This window comes from Colossoma macropomum, unplaced genomic scaffold, assembly GCF_904425465.1.
Source record: "Colossoma macropomum unplaced genomic scaffold, Colossoma_macropomum, whole genome shotgun sequence".
Taxonomy (NCBI): Eukaryota; Metazoa; Chordata; class Actinopteri; order Characiformes; family Serrasalmidae; genus Colossoma; species Colossoma macropomum.
In genome coordinates, this window is record NW_023494803.1 from 8,697,900 (window position 1) to 8,714,860 (window position 16,961).

General features: G+C 40.3%; 1 protein-coding gene across 1 annotated transcript; it reads right to left on the reverse strand.

The window, feature by feature from the left end:
• Positions 1-332: 332 nt before the first annotated feature.
• On the reverse strand, positions 333-16,386 carry slc22a15 (solute carrier family 22 member 15). Its single transcript, XM_036593538.1, has 12 exons — positions 16,178-16,386; positions 13,311-13,454; positions 12,088-12,220; positions 10,930-11,094; positions 10,447-10,576; positions 7,593-7,814; positions 7,133-7,273; positions 5,225-5,310; positions 4,247-4,355; positions 2,338-2,410; positions 2,092-2,250; positions 333-700 (listed from the first exon to the last, which is right to left on the reverse strand). Exons 1-12 carry the CDS (start codon positions 16,259-16,261, stop codon positions 644-646), a joined length of 1,503 nt encoding a protein of 500 aa, XP_036449431.1. The 5' UTR covers positions 16,262-16,386; the 3' UTR covers positions 333-643.
• Positions 16,387-16,961: the final 575 nt, after the last annotated feature.

Genomic DNA, 16,961 nt, shown 5'->3' on the forward strand with positions numbered 1-16,961 from the left:
TTTTCTTTCCAGAAGCAAGCTGCTCTGCTTGGAGCTCTCATTTTACTCAAAGCAACATCCTGGAAGTGACACTGAAGTCCTCTTCATCTGGCCTCCGCGGTGGTCAGTCCGATGTTCTGAGAACACCAGCAGCTTCTTTGTTTGTTTGTTTGTGTCCGTCTCCTTTTCTCAGTGAGGTTCTTCTTGACAGCTACACATCCTTTCAGACCCATAGCGCTGAGTCGTCTTCTCACAGTGGAAGGATGGACAGAAACACCTGTGTATGTTTTCAGATCTGAAGCAGTTTGATTTTCTCCTCTCTCTCAACGATGAAAGCTTTAAGTGCTGTTTATCTGATGGGGGCAGTTTTTGGTGTCCACCAGCTCTTCCAGGTGGTTGTTACGAGCCCCATTTTCTCTGTAGTTTTTAATCATTTTTTTAAAAAAGTGTTGGAAACTCCTGTTTTTTTCACTTTTGACATTTGCAAGTGGTTTATGTCTAATCTCTGCAGAAACATCTCCTGAAAAATGAATAACTGTACTTAATGGCTGTTTTGACTGCAAATGAAATGAGGGGTGGTCTCTGAATTTTGCACCGCATTGCATGTATGCATAAAATTAGTCGTCCACACTTCCACGAGTGTGTAGCTACACAGGCTTGAGGCTCATTTACTTCCAGATCCTTTGCGTTTCGACAGGTGCTCGTCCTCCAGTAGATGAACCTGTACAAACACGATGATCTGCGTTAAAGCGTTTAATTTTCCCCTTAATCAAAATGTGATCACCCAAAGCATTCTTGCTTCTTTAGCTCTGCATTGGCGCTACAATGCTAATGTAGCTAACCGCAGCCCTAAATCATCACACACTTACCTCAAGGGTTGAACTGTTTAAGGAGAATTCTACTGATTTTTCAAAATTTCTGAATGATTAAATGTTTAAGATGTAAACTGAGCACTAGGCAAGCTTTTCTTTCTCATATGTACAGATTCAAAAGTGTGGAATTAATGTTTTCAATAATATTAAAGCGGAATTCCACAGATTTTTTTAAATGTCTGCATTACTAAAAGGTTAAGATGTAAACAGAGTCATTCAGAGTGGTTTGGTGTGAAAAGCTCTGTTCTATAGAAACTAACAGAGTCAGAACTGTTCACAGTGGTGGTGATAGGAACCAGACGTCTGAAGACTTTAATGTCTCTAAAAGCTCCCTCACAGTTTTTTATATTAAAATAGCTATGAATACGCTGTCTTGGGAAGATTTTGGCCTAAAATATATTTTTAACAATCAATTTAGTGCCAGGCAAAACCTGTTAATTAACAGTAAAATATGTTTGCTCAATAATAGTAAAAATCTGTTAAATTACAGCTATTAAATCTCTTAGAATACCTGCCTTTTATTGTAATTCAACAGTTTCTGTAGGTCAACTAGTCATCCTGACATACAGTGTTTTACTGTAACAATAACACTAAGAACCACTAAAATAAAAGCAAATGTCTGTAAAATAAAAGTGATAATTTGTTTGTGAATTTACATTCTATTGCATTAAATTAACAACATCAGTTTTAAAGTTTGCATTATAAGGCAAAATAGTCCCCAATTTTTTTTTTCCAGATTTATCACTAATTTTCCATTATCAACATTACATATAAAACTAAACTAAATAAATAAATAAAAATAAATGTAGGTTCACTGGTGGTTTTGAATAGTAAATAAAATGTCTATATTTGTGTTGTAGTCATGGCGACCCCTGGTTCCTATCAACACCGCTGTAAAGAAATCTGAGTTGTAAGTTTCACATCAAACCACTCTGAATGACTTTGTTTACATCTCAATGACTTAATTAATGCACACAGTTTCTGATAATGTACAACATACTGTTATGTATAAAAATGGACAAACGCTAGTTAAAAAGCGATAGCCGCCACCTGGAAGTCTGAATTTGTGAGTACATTTGTCCATTTTTAAAGCCTCATAGGTCCAGTGTAAAACCAAAGAAGCACATACTAGACCCCACATGTGTGTGTAAATTGTGTAAATTCAAGTTTATGATACATAAAATAAAACATAAATATTATCATTCAGCTTTATAGAAACTACATCTGTTGCCAGGGTTACCTGTGTTTCTAGGATGCGCTGGTAGACGGGTGCGGAGAGCTCCTCGAGTGTTTCGGCGACAGGTTTGTTGAGCGTTTCCGGGAGGAGAAGCCCCAGCGCTCCCGCTGACACTCCGATCAGACAGAAAACCGTGAACGGCATCGACGCATGCAGGACTTTCTGATCAGCAAACAATAAACACTCAGTCACTCCATATGATTACAACACAGAGTGGAAACAACAGAATACAACAGAATAAAAGCTTACCAAGCTGGGCACGAATGGAGCCAGAATGCCTCCGACCCTACAGGACATGGAACAGACACCCAGCCCTGCATTCCTAAATAAATAAATAAATAAATAAATAAATAACAAATTGTAGGTACTACAGTCTGGCAAGTCTGGTCAAGCTTAATTTAGAAGATTAAAGGGGGACAAGTCACACTTTCAGACAGTCTTGATCCAATCTGGCCTTTGTAATTCCAGAATGTACAGTGCATTATTCCTGTGTCTCCCAGAGTTCACTTGCCGCATTTCAGCTTAAGGTGGGCATGACCACTCCTCCACATCTACCATGAATTACTAGTTCAGAATTACTCTGGCAATAAGTTAGGTTTCCTGTAAAATTAATAAACATCTTTTGTCAGTAAAACAATTACATGTCCTGCTACGTGAGTGATTTCAGGGCACGTCAAGCAAGAAGATTTCAAGAAGGACTTAAGTTTGGAGTTCTTGAATTGGCATCAAATTCAGATCGGAGCTCATCCTTTCCAAGGATACTATCAAATGAAAGTCAGAGGAGAGAACTGAGAGTCCGCTCTCTATTTGGCGCAGGATAAATGACATCATTGGCATGATTTGTCTGCATTTGTAACCTGAAATGGCTTTGGAGGTAAAATCCCTTCCCCCACCAAAGCCCTGGCACTATGGGACACCGTCCGACGTAAAAATAAATAGCCAATTGTGACCAGTCCACTCAATTACACACAGTTAGAGTGCAACTTATGTCAAAGTTCAGGATAACCGATGCTGAATGTTGCTAAACGTTTCCAGTAATTTATGCAATAACTATAATAAATTCTTTTAAAAGTCTGTCTACAGATTCAAGCGGCAATCACTGGGGTCCAAGCACAATATGGCAAGCTAGGTCCCAATTTAAAATTAATGTAATAGCACAATGCCATTGCAAATAACCACCAGTGTTACTGAGTACATGATAATGTGGTAAGCATGGGTTTCAGTCAGACTACATGAATGCTGTGCGATTTTAACAAACATCTTTATTGCCAAAAGGTCGAGTCTTAATGAGTTCTGTCATTTGAAACCATTGGCAATTTTTAAAACAGAAACACTTCAATACTGACATAAGATTGAGCACTGTGGCGCCCTCCAGAGGCCAAATGAAACCAAATTTGGCATTTTAGCAGACAAGAAGAAGAAAAAGAGGAATCCAAAGAAGAACCTTCAGAGGAGAACCCCTAATAAAGAACCTCTAATAGGGTATCATGCTTATTGCCCGCATGCACTGTCTGTCACAACAAGCATCACATCTTACAGAGTACGGATGCTCGTCTACAATTAAGCGTTGACCAAAAAGCCTAAATTCAAGGACACGTCCCATCAAAATATCATTATTAAATAGTTCCAGTTATGAAATCTGACTGACTGAGTCGCGACCAAAGCCGTTGCAAAACACTTGATATATGCACACTTAGAAGCACACAAGTGAATTCCATATTAAGGCACTGAGATATTAAAAAGTGTTCCTTTTATGAACAGTGGAAGGCGGTACTGATAGGTGAGGCCAGATATAAGAACCCAGCTTTGTTTAATCTGAGGGGTGGACAGCTATAATGTGCTCATGCTTAGATGACCAAATTAAATTTTTTTCAAATATATACATATAAAACTGTATATATATAATAAATATATAATAATTGGCTACTGAAAGTTTTAGATTCTAATGTTACATTTATCAGTCAGTACTAGTACAAGTTCAAATAAACATACATGCTATGATCGGCCACTTATGACAGGACGGTTTATTTAAGCGTTATCACTGTTCAAACAACTGTTTATTTGCCAGTTAATAGTTAATCTGTTAATCACTGCGCACACACACACACACATACACACACACACACTCGACTCATTCAAACTGATCTGCAGTGTGTACCTTATGACGGTGGGGTAGAGCTCTGAGGTGTAAACGTAAACTATGTTGAAGGCAGCGCTGACCATCAGCTTTCCCAACAGAGCCAGAGAACTGCCACTGGCCATGGAGCCTGCAGAGGGAGTCCACATCACAGGGGTGGGATTATCCACACATACACACACAGGCTGGTACTCAGTCATTAGTCTACTCTTAAAGTGTAGAACCAAAGTTCTTAATAATACAAAAACAATCTGCTTGCAGATGAATGTATGAAATTACTGTTTAACTTCACAGCTTTCAAATAATCTAAGGGACTTTATTAAACTGTTAATAAAAAGTAAAACATTTTAATTTTGTCCGGAATGAGCTATAGCAACAAGAATTATAAAATATTCATATTAAAATGACAAAAATTAATATAGACAAAAATATATTATAGTATTATACTTATATCATTTTATAGTATTATACTTAACATTTCATTTTCCTTGCATTTATTTTCCCTGAGGTCTATTTCTGACATTTGTATGGTTGTATGTCCCAAAAAACAGTCATACTTCATGTTTTCATGACCATGTAAATATTTGAACACACAACACAATTTCGGGGTTTGTAAAAGCTTATCGGTATTGTCGGAACAAAACCTCGTGTCTCCAAAATGTTAACTTTACAGGAGAAGGAGAAAACATTCCTAACTTTGAATGGAAGTTAATGGAACTAGATTTTTTTCCAAGCACTTTTGGACCATTTCTGTTGGTCCATTCAACATGAAAAAGTGGGACACTGTAAAGGTCAGCTGGCATTTTCAAATTCTGTAAAACAGTATGAAACATCAAAAGCGGAGATGCAAGGTTTTGTTCTGCCAGCAGTGATATATAGTCTGTTTTGTAAAATATGGTGGTAAATACAGTCATGGGCTGAAGTCTAATTCCGATGTGGTCAGACACAGTTGCCTAAAAAGGTTCATTTCATTTCATTATTACAATATCATCCTCTCACCAGACTGAACTGGTACAGCCATTGAGAGAAGACAACACAGCCCAGCCAGGATGAGAAAACTGGCCAACGATTTCCTTCTTCCTGACCTGAGAGAGAGAGAGAGAGAGAGAGCGAGAGAGAGAGAGAGAGAGAGAGAGAGAGAGCAAACTGTTAAAGTAAATACATATAAGCAAAGCAATCTAAACAGAGCAGCCTTCAAATATACCACATATTTAAATGGCCCGAGGCCTGGTTCAGTGCTAAACTAACTTTACTGATGATCAGCCCTAAGTGCTAAACATTCAGCTCTTTCTGACTTTAATAAAGGACTTTTCAAAACGTTTTTAATATAAATGAGAGTTTTCCTTGTACATATGCAGTAACTTAACACATAAAAGACTGAGCAGGTTAATTTAAAGAAAATCAGACATGTAAATATAGTGACGGTGGTACTTTGTAAATAAAACAAAAGAAAATTTATTCTATCCCCTTGTTGTGATGTCAGCACTCATCAGCATTCAAACCTTTAAGGTGTTTAAACTATCCTTTGGACCAAAAGAGTTTCAATATGTGCTTTTAACAAAGGTTTGAAAAAAAAACAACAACTGACACTTGGTCATTTTTAGGGATTTGGAGAACTCTCAGGTGGAAATGTGTTTTGCATTGTTCCGTGGGCTGTTTCGGATGATTGCGAGTGTGTTGAAAAAGTATTTAAAGAGAACTCAGTCTACTACCTCAGTATACCTCTGATTTTGCATTTGAGACCTAAACACCAGACCTTCTTTTTAAGTCTTTGTGTGTGGCATTAAGGCTGGGCATTCACTACATGACTTTTAAAATCTTAACACATTTCTAAAACAGAGAGCATCACAAACTTAACGTCAGTTTGTCCCAGAATTTCCTGTTTTTTTGACATGAGGGCGCTCACACTAGACGACAAGGCAAAGAGAGAGTATAACACACATAACGAGTTTGAACTACGAATAAGAACTCAAACTCCCAGATCTCCTCGGATCACATGACACAAACAGAGCTGAACTTACTGGACCTGTTTGTGCTTTAATGCGCAGCGAAAGTGCAAACTGGGGATTAATATGTGGCTGAGAAGCGCTGATGCACTGAGAGCTGGAGAAATATTTCACCACAAACTGGCAGCTGAACTGAAACTGTAAAGAGAGTGACTTCATGTCTGGATCAACACTATAAACATGATATCGGCTTTTATTTCTGTGTTTCACATGCTGCTCCTCTGCCGGTCAGATGGTGTGCTCACACGTCTCTTCGCCTTTTCTTTGCTTTTCTAGCTCTCTGATTGGCTGTTGTTTGAATCACTTGTTCAGTAAATCTCAGACCTTCTCACACTACAGGACTCATGAATGTTTTAAGGCATAAACATCAAACATGTTTGATCACTTCAGAGTTCGATCAGAGAGCTAAAGGGCTCACTCATTTCTCCAGAACAGCATCTTCAAACTAAAGACATTTTCAGAAAACTAAAGGGGAACTCAGTCACCAAAAGGGCACTCAAATTTTTTTATAGTACTTACACTGAAAGATACTCAAGAAACCAGTACTCGAGACTCAAGACTGAGCAGCGTGTGAGCATCCCTTAGAAAAAAAGCACAGATTGCTTCAGATTCTGAAAATCTGTCACAAGAGGCAGATCGGGCTTAAAATCAGGCAAAAAATTTTGTAGTGTAAACCCTGCTTAATAAGTAACGCGTATGACGTGGTCCGAAAAATTACTGACCCAACACCTCTGACTTTTAAATCATCATTTTAGGCTTTACAGGGTGACTCATAGCAGCAGCACACAGTCAGCCTGTTTGCTTCCTAACTTAAGAATGCTACTTCTTTCAGTTTAACGACAAAGGAACACAATGTGACTCCACCACCTTCTGACTGACAGTGTATGTGTTGTGTACACACCAGGACTTGTTGATGAAGTACATGCAAAGCGGGTATGCAGGGAGCTCCACCAGGCCATACATGGCCACACTGAGGTACCGACTGCCTTTATCCTCACTCGCATTCATAGTCAGCCCATAATACACCAGACTACAGGCATACCTGAAATACATACAAACACAAGCACATAAATATGATAATATGTAAGAATTACACTGGTCACTCTGGTTTAGCAGTCTAAAAATCTCCACAAGGGGGCACTATTAGCACTCAAATTGTTTTAAGTGCTTCATAAGAGTGGTGCTTCAAGTCAATGACACCGTTTTATGCGCTGATGGGGGGCCGGCACCCCTACATCCCGTGGTTATGATCTAATTGATGTAATGTTCTGTTAGCTGTTAGCTACACTAAGGCAAGGAAGAAATTAAAGGAAGGAATATTATAAATATTTATATAATATAAAGAAATATGAAGCACTCACCAAACGTACATGAGGACCACAGTCCTGCAGCGCAGTACAGTATGCGTGGCCAGCATGAAGAGTCCTGGACTGGGCGTCTCAGCACCAGGTGAGCCAGGCGTCCGGCGGAGTTTCAGAGTGACCCGACCTTTGCCGTTCCTTACAGCGAAATTCTGCAACACTCGCTCAGCCTGACCCATTCGCCCTCGAGAGTACAGCCACCGTGGAGACTCGGGCAGGGTGCTGGAGCATGCAAAGACAAAAATAAACCCACATACATTTACATATATTCACATACATACACACAAAAACAAAGAATATAAATGTGAGAAAGGACAGATTTTATTAAAAAAAAAACCAAACATAACCCTTAGAAGAACAGTGGGATTACTGTTGCTTTGCTATACACTTGTTTTAAATGAGGGTAATTATTTAAATGAAATTACAACGGCTGTCAAACAATTCCAATAATTTATAGCATTTAACTGCATTTTTTTGTGTCGTTTGAGGTTTGAATTATTTGCTAAAATTTTACCCTGAAGATTTATAGATAGATTTTAAAATGTGCATTTTGTTATGGCTATATGAAGGAACGAAATAAGCTTCATCGGAATATATTTATTATTTTCAGTATTTCAATAACATCATTTTTACCGTGTGAATGCAGGACCTGAATGTGAAAATGACATGATTTCTACAGAGTGAACACATTTTTTTCCCGATATTTTTTTTATCACCGACGTCCAGTGAGAGCATCAGTGTCTGCATGTTACAAACGGTGAGTATATACATCATATATATCACATATACAGTCAGTGGTTCAACTCCTCTGTGATTGTAGCCTCTCACTCTGTCACATAGCTTGGGGATTCTTGTTACAGTGGATGCTCTTATGGGAAACTGGAGCTGCACTTTGCTGATGCTTTTGTTAATTTGCAGCTGGTTAATTTGTCCATAGTTCTCCTGCAAGCACCGTCCAGTACAGCCTGCTGGGGGTATCACTTTAAGTCATTTAATAGCTGTATTTGAATGAAAGGACTACAATCACAGAATCCTTCAAAGTAACACACAGCATGCTGCAGCTGAGCTTCAGTATGGACTATGACAGATGGTTTGAAGGGTCTAGGAAAATGCAGTACTGTTAAACATTAGTGGTGTTAATAATTGAACACAGTAATAACACATTAACTTTGACAGCTGCAGTTACATAACTCATTTCATGCTTAGCTAACTTTAGATTTTCATTCTGTATATAAAAGTCACCATTTCCACAGTTTCTCTCTTTGTTTCAATGAGCTACAAGTGACAAACAACTCGTGTAAAACTACCACATGCTTCTGTGATGGCGATAACGGCCACTTCTCAGGGTTAATGATCTACCAGCACTACACTAAGGCAGAGTGAAGAACTCAGCTCAGAGCATAATACTCTCCACAGCCCTGCACTCTTCTGAAACGTTCAGATATTTGTGTACAAGGGCGTCGTTGGGCCTGGGCTTCTGGGGCTGTGGGCCTGAATAGTTATTAACCAGCCCTGAACCTTATAAAGTTAACATTTCACACCGTTCACCCTCATTCAATTACACTGTCATCATGCAGGATTTCATTTAGAGAAAGAGAGAGAGCGAGAGAGAGAGCTGTGCGAAAGAGGCAAGACAGAGGGGGTAAAAAAAAGAGAACTGTGATGGAGAGAGAGAGAAAGACAGAGAGAGAGTGGCGCGAAAGATCGAGGGAAAGCAAGAGGAGAGATAGAGAGTGGTGTGATGGAGAGAGGAAGAGGGAGAGAGTGGTGTGATGGAGAGAGGGAGAGGGAGAGAGAGAGAGAGGCCCATTAGAGAGAGGGGGAGTGTGCGAGCGAGAGAGAGAGACAGAGAGAAAGAGAGAGGCACAATACAGAGGGGGAGAGAGAGGGAGAGAGAGAGAGAGACAGAGAGAGGCCCAATACAGAGGGAGAGAGAGTGATGCGATAGAAAGAGAAAGGGAGAGAGAGAGATGTATGAGAGCGAGAGAGTGGCACGATAGAGATAGGAAGGGAGAGAGAGAGGGAGAGAAAGAGAGAGAGAGAGAGAGGGAGGGAGAGAGGGAGTGCATTAAAATCTCCACAAAAAAGACAAATGTACTTCAATGTAAAACAATAATTATTTTATCTAATATATGTGAGTAAACTGGCTGTTTTGAAAACGTTCACTGAACCTGCTATAGTGAGTTATCAGATCATTGTGTGTTACATTCTGTTCACTCATTATATGAAGTACAAATTTAATGCAGCCAGGTGACTCAACTTTATAAGCTAAAACTCCAAATTAATTTTACACTGTACATAAAAAAGTCACTCTTTTGAAAACCAGCCCAATCCAAACTTAATGCTGCAAAAACTATGTTTGAAAACCTGATGTTTTATCGGCTTGTCGGTCTGTGGAGCTCTAGCTCTGTTTATCTATCAATATCTTTTATATTTACAACAGTGGTTTTAGGGAAGAAGAGTTTTACTTAAAGACTGTTCAGCTTCTAAAGTATATTAAACTGTTCAGCTCCTCTGTTAGCAGGACACCAGAGAGGAGACGTGTAGAAGAGCCTGATGTGGAGAGAGAGGAAATGTGCAGAAGATGCTCACTTTCTGTTACAGCATTGTCTTCTTTTGTTTGTATTGTTTTGTTTTTAATGATTTTGTTTCTAAGATCCGACCTGCAGAATCACTGCATGTTTTGTTGATGTGTAAATCCTCATATTAAATTAAGGTTAAATTAAGGTTAATTTTAAAAATTCTGGGGGACGATTTACCGAAACAATTCTACGGGAACTCTACATGTCCAGCCGACGCCCCTTTTTCTGACAAACATGCTACCATAGAGCTGTTTTCTGTTTCACACACGTACATGCACAAGAGGAAGAGCAGCACCCCGGGACTGTTGGCTGCCGTTGCTAGGTTACGCCACTGCCTGATGTAGTAGCCGAGAACAGCGAACAAAGCTATGCCCACTGCAAAGGTCATGTTAGCCAGCGTTCCTGATGCACACATGCACAAACAAAACAGACAAATAATACGTTAAGACACTGACAAGACACAAAGATACATCTTCTATTTAAAACATGGTCAAAAAGTCAAAAGTTTGGACACACTAATAAAAGGCATTCCTTATTTATAGGGATGCACAACAATATCAGAATTATAGGCAGATCTTTGCTTAAAAAATGATCAGACAGATGATTAGATTTGACTAATATTTTAAGCCAATATTCGATGATGTACTTACTGTATTCTGGAAGAATGTTTGGCTACAATATATGCATTACACTGCCTTTGTAATCCAACAGAAACAAACCATTTTTTCTCTGTAGATGAGCATCTGAGGCGCTACCTGTCAGAGCCCAGTAGGACTTCCCCACGTACTCCTGAGAGAGGATGAAGCAGACCAGAGCCATCCCTCCGTTCATTATCCCCACCAGAAACCGAGACAGAGCAAACAGCTCATAGTTTGGTGCGAAAGCGCTGCCATACGCAAACAGCAACTCAAAAAACAAACCTGAGAGAGAGAGGGGGAGGGGGAGAGAGAGAGAGAGAGAGAGAGAGAGAGAGAGAGAGAGAGAGAGAGAGAGGGAGGGAGAGAGAGAAAATGTCAATGCAATGATATATTAAAGCAATAAGCCACTTGAGGCCGTGCATTACTGTGATTTTATCATGGGGAAGGGTGTTCTTAGGCCCGATATGAAGCAGAAACAGTGGCCAACATAAAATATGATAAAATACATAATCGACATAAGTATTCCGCCAAGAAATGTAGTTCCTTTAGCGTATGGTGTCGTTGCCAAACAACCACGGACCGCTAAATGAGGAGTTTGGTCTCCCATCGCTGTATATTGCAGTAATTTCATGAACTTTGAATTTAAAAAAGTGAACACATGATAACACAGCACTGTTTAATGCAAAAACTTTTGCTTTATAAGTACTTTTTGGTCACCAAATTACCAGCACGAGTGTAACTGAGCACCAATCCAGCGGCGCACCTCTTCCCACACTGGGGCTGAATCTCAAATGGCTCCCTGCTCCCTAAATAGTGCACTACGTATGAATTTAAGTACTGAATCCTGAACCCCAACGGTGCAAATATAGCTTAAGAAATAGTCATTTGGGACTCGGACACATCCACACTCGATAAATGATGCACTATTTGGCTGTAGAGGCAAGAATTTCTAAACTTTCATAGCTAGCGCACTATTTAGGGAGTACAGAGCCGTTTGGGATTCAGCCCGGGCTTGATGCGAAGATTTGAAGCTTGTAATCTATTCAAGTGATATTCTTTAACTTTTATACTGCCGTTTATCAGTTAATCATACTATAAGTACTTTAATTCAAGCCTGTGATATAAATGATGGAGTTTAGTCTTTTAGCCTGTTAGCTAGCTGACCAGCCTAGTTCTAGTTAAGTCACCAGCCCCTCAGTTTAAACAAAAGCAGGTGCTCATTACAGTCAAAGATTATTCCATTAACAGCACAAGGGTATTTTCATGCGAACTTACTCGTCAGGAACACTGGTTTCCGTCCGATTTTATCAGAGAGGGGTCCGAACAGTACGTTCCCAACCAGCACCCCGGCGAAGAACAGCGACCCGGCCAGGCTCACTTTATACGCCTGCTGCTTCACCAGATACCACTGCAAAACGGACAGAGCACAAACACAATCAGACTCCAGCACTCACACAGATGTAGGCGCTTTTATACACTGCTGGTCTGGGATCAGTTTTCCCCAAATCAGCTGCACAACAGCACATCAGCACCCGCTGACTGAGCTACATCTGTAATAACTGTATGAAGAAGTGAGCAAATACAGTCCTGTTCACTCCAGATCCCACTACACACGAGCCAGGGAGAGCTTTTTCTACACCAACCAGTCGCTTCATTAAGTCCAAGTCCTTGTAGCTACACTCAATGTCCATTTTATCAGCTTCACTGAGCACTTTGTAGTTCTGCAGTTACAGACTGTAGTCCATCTGTTTCTCTGCATACTTTGCTACCCTGTTCTTCAGTGGTCAGGACCCCCACAGGACCCCCACAGAGCAGGTACTATTTGGGTGGTAGATCATTCTCAGCACTGCAGTGACACTGACCTGGTGGTGGTGGTGTGTTAGTGTGTGTTGTGCTGGCACGAGTGGATCAGACACAGCGGTGCTACTGGAGTCTTCAAACACTGTGTCCACTCACTGACCACTCTATTAGACACTCCTACCTTGTTGGTCCAGCTTGTTGATGTAAAGTCAGAGACAGTTGCTCATCTGTTGCTGCACAGTTTGTGTTGGTCATCCTCTAGTCCATCATCAGTGGTTACAGGACGCTGTTGGCTGGATGTTTCTGGTTCTCAGTCCAGCAGCGACGTTAAGGTGTTTAAAAACTCCAGCAGCACCGCTGTGTCTGATCCACTCTCACCAGCACAACACACACTAACACACCACCACCACGTCAGTGTCACTGCAGTACTGAGAAAGATCCACCACCCAAATAGTACCTGCTCTGTGGGGGTCCTATGGGGGTTCTGACCACTGAAGAACAGGGGTAACAAAGTACGCAGAGAAACAGATGTAGAACTACAAAGTGCTCCTTTATGGTCAGTGGAGTTGATAAAATGGGCAATGAGTGTAGAAACAAGGAAGCGTACTTAATGAAGTGGCCAGTTGGTGTATATTGCTAACAGATGCATGACAATTACTGACAAAAGACGATGTCAAATTATATAGAAAATGCCTCACCTCAGTCACAATGGAGCTAAAATCTTCTGTAGAAGTCACGCTTTGGGTCAGATCACCTCCGCCCCTCTCCGTGACGGGCTCTACACGGTACTCTGGAACGGCGCCCACCAGAACGATGAGCATAGACTGGCATGCCATGTAGATCTATACAGGACAGAATTTATTATTAATAATGCCCTTTTGTTTTTATTTATACTTGTTAAAAACATAATTTTTCCATCATTCAACATATTTAGTATGAAAGGAACAAAGCCTTAGGCGCAGAGACCAGAGACCAGACCTGAGCATTTTCAAATGTTAATACTTTCTCTTCTACTAAAGAACTTTGTGAAGAAAGGAATCTACTTCGCTGAGTTCCACTTTAATCCTTCACACTGAGCTCCCAATCTCATTTCTGGACTTTCATTCTGCAGTGCTGGGTCAGCTGCTGGACTGCTTTACCGTTACTCACACCTCTCACATTTGGAGCATTTTATTTTAGACCGAAATGACCCAAAAACAGAAGAACTGAGCCTCAAAAACTTCCTCTGGATGTGCTAAGATGATCCACTGCAGCTCTATCAGAGGTGGGCGATATGGCAAAAATATAATACCACAATAAAAACAAATAAGAAATTTTAAAGATTTGTAGGTCATGATATTTATTATCTGATCAGCGATCAGTTGTAACAGAAAAAGAACCAGCAGTGCTACAATTTAAAAAAAAACACAATCAAAAACTGGAAACAATGATTTTTATTCAATATTTCGCAATATCACTAATTTTGCTCTCTTTATAATGAAACTTGCAGTTGGTCAGTGTCCTACTTGACGATACACAGCACACTGTATTGACATAATTTATCATCCTAATAATAAACAGTATCATACTGTCCAGCCCTAAGCTTTATGGAGGAACTTAGTTGCTATTGCTCCAGTACCAAAGTTCAGACTTTTACATCACTTCCTCTTAAAACACGGTGTGCACTAAAATAGTCCTTCCCAATGTCCCTCCCACAGCACACGGGAAGTGCAATCGCAAATACACAATTTAATCAGCATTTTCAAATTTGCCCTTGAATTTGAAAAAGGTCTGGAATTCACCGCCACAGATTTTAGCCTGCAGTGTTAGTGCTGTTAGTGTGTGGCTCTGAATTACTGAAATAAAACCCGTTTATCAGCTACTGCTGCTTTTTTGTCGGCACACCCCCAACTCGGAATTTCGGGGCTCCTTGAAAAATCCCACTAGTAAATAACATGGATCCCCTAAGGTGACATGGCGAATCATTTTTAATAAGGTATGGTAACAAATGACTATATTGAGGCCACAAGTTACTACACTGAGGTCACAAGTTATTATATTGAGACCATAAGTTATTATATTAAAGCAGGAACTTAATATACTGAGGCCACAGGTTACTATATTTAGGCCACGAATTACTATATTAAAGTCAAACGTTACTATATTGAGGCCACAAGTTAATATAAAGGTCACACATTACTATTTTAAGGCCATGAATTATTATATTCATGTTCAAGTTCACTTATTAATACAGTGTGTTCACAAAGAAACACTGAGTTCACAAATTAATATATTGAGGCCACAAATTACTATATTTAGACCCTGAATTAATATATTGAGGCCACAACTTACTACATTGAGGTCACAAGTTACTATACTGAGCCCAAAAATTAATACGTTGAGGTCACAAATTACTATACTGAGGCAACAAGGTAATATATTAGGATCACAAATTAATATTTTGAGGCCATGGATTAATATATTGAGCTCACAGATTAGTTTACTGAGACCACCAACTAATATATTGAGGCTTTGGATTAATCTTGTGGCATTAGAGCACGCTGGGGTTCCCACGATGTTTTGTGCATGATTTGGACTTTTTAACAAAAACAGTAAGTAAAGGTTTTTGGCTGCATGTTCAGTAGATTCACAGATTATCACTGTAGAGCAGGTTGGGTGGGTGGTTACCATCACCGAGGTCTGTTTGCTGATTTATACCCTCAGGGCCTCTGTGGCTGAGCTCGGCCGCGCTGAAGGTTAAAGAGCATATTTCTGTCAAGGAAATAAAAGAGAGCTATCTTATCTGTCGTGCACGGAGCCCTGATGATGACATCATGAATAAATAAAAATAATGCGTGGCCACACCTTATTAACGCATGGGAACGAGATCCTAATGCGTGGCCACGACTTAGTAAGCCGTGATCTCGTTTCCATGCCTTACTAAGACGCGGCCATGCATTGGTATCTCGTTCCTACACTTTATTAAGTCGTGGCCACGACTTAATCATCTCATTCCCGCGCTTTACTAAGCCGTGGCCACACAATATTTTTATGCATACAGAATGTCACCAGCGGGGCTCCGTAGTCTTGTAGTCAGGCTGCTGAGTCAAAATAAAGTGGGACTGTAAATACGACCTCGGAGCTGTGTATGCTTTTCCTATTCCCCCTGCAAACCCTAGGATATTTTGAGGCGACGATAAGTTTCTCGTAACTCGTGCCACGCCTTATTAAAAAAATCACGTCACCTTAAAGGGGCTCCTTAGAAACACGTCAGTGTGGTGGCGTTAAAGTGCCCTCCGATATTTCCAGCACGAACTGATGCCTCAGGCGCCCGAATGTAACTGCTATACCATTTAAGGTGGAACGGGACAATTAGAACAAGAACCAGGCGAGTAGGAAGCCCCGTTCAAGCACGGACATAACGTTACCACACAAAATTACCACCAACTCTTACCGTCGTTAAGCCTGCACTGTTCACCTCAGTTACTGGAGTTCAAGTGTGAAATCAGACCGAGTCACAGAGATAACCGAGCTATCAGTGCAGCGGCTGAACAGCATCCGCTGCTAAAGCTAAAGCTAGCCTTACCTGTAGCAGGACCAAAACACCGACCATCCGCTTCTGGTGCCTGCCGAACTCTCCTACAGCCTGAAAAGCCTCTTCCAAATCCATGTCGGAGTCTAGAGACTCCAGGGAGTAACATTTCACATCGGTTTGGAGATTTGAGACGCTGTTCTCTGCTTAACTGTTTGACGGTTTCAGTTCAATCTCACTGCTGTACACGTAGAGGTGCAAGTCACGTGGTACAAAGCTACGGTTCTGATTGGAGGAAGGCGGTGCTCCAGTTCAGCCTTTAAGTCTTCCCCTGCATTCTTCTTCAAGGGTTTAGTGAAGAAAGCGGTTCTGGACCACGAGCACCCAAAGATCTGCGTGTTGAAATAGTTCTTTAGATTGATTGAGAATGTGCTGCATGTTATATATAGAACCCTTTTCAATAAAGGTTCTTCTACAAGTTTGACACTGCAATCTAGAACTATTTTAGGGTTCTACACAGAACCATAAACACATTCTCCATCAATCTGAAGAACCATTTCAGCATGCAAAGGACAATTCAAGCATTCAAATGGCTGAGTACTCACGGTTCTTCATAGAACCATTTCATGCTTTAATGATTCTTTGCTGGTGAAATGGTTCTTCCGACTGAAAGATTGTGTTGTATATAGTTCTATATAGAACCTTTTTGAAAATGGTTCTATATTGCACCTAAAAGGGTTCTGCTATTGTTACTATGCTATTGTCAACACTGTTAAAAAGATGTCTCTCGAAGAGATAGAACCAGTTTCTTTATGTAGAACCAAAAAGTTTAAATTAA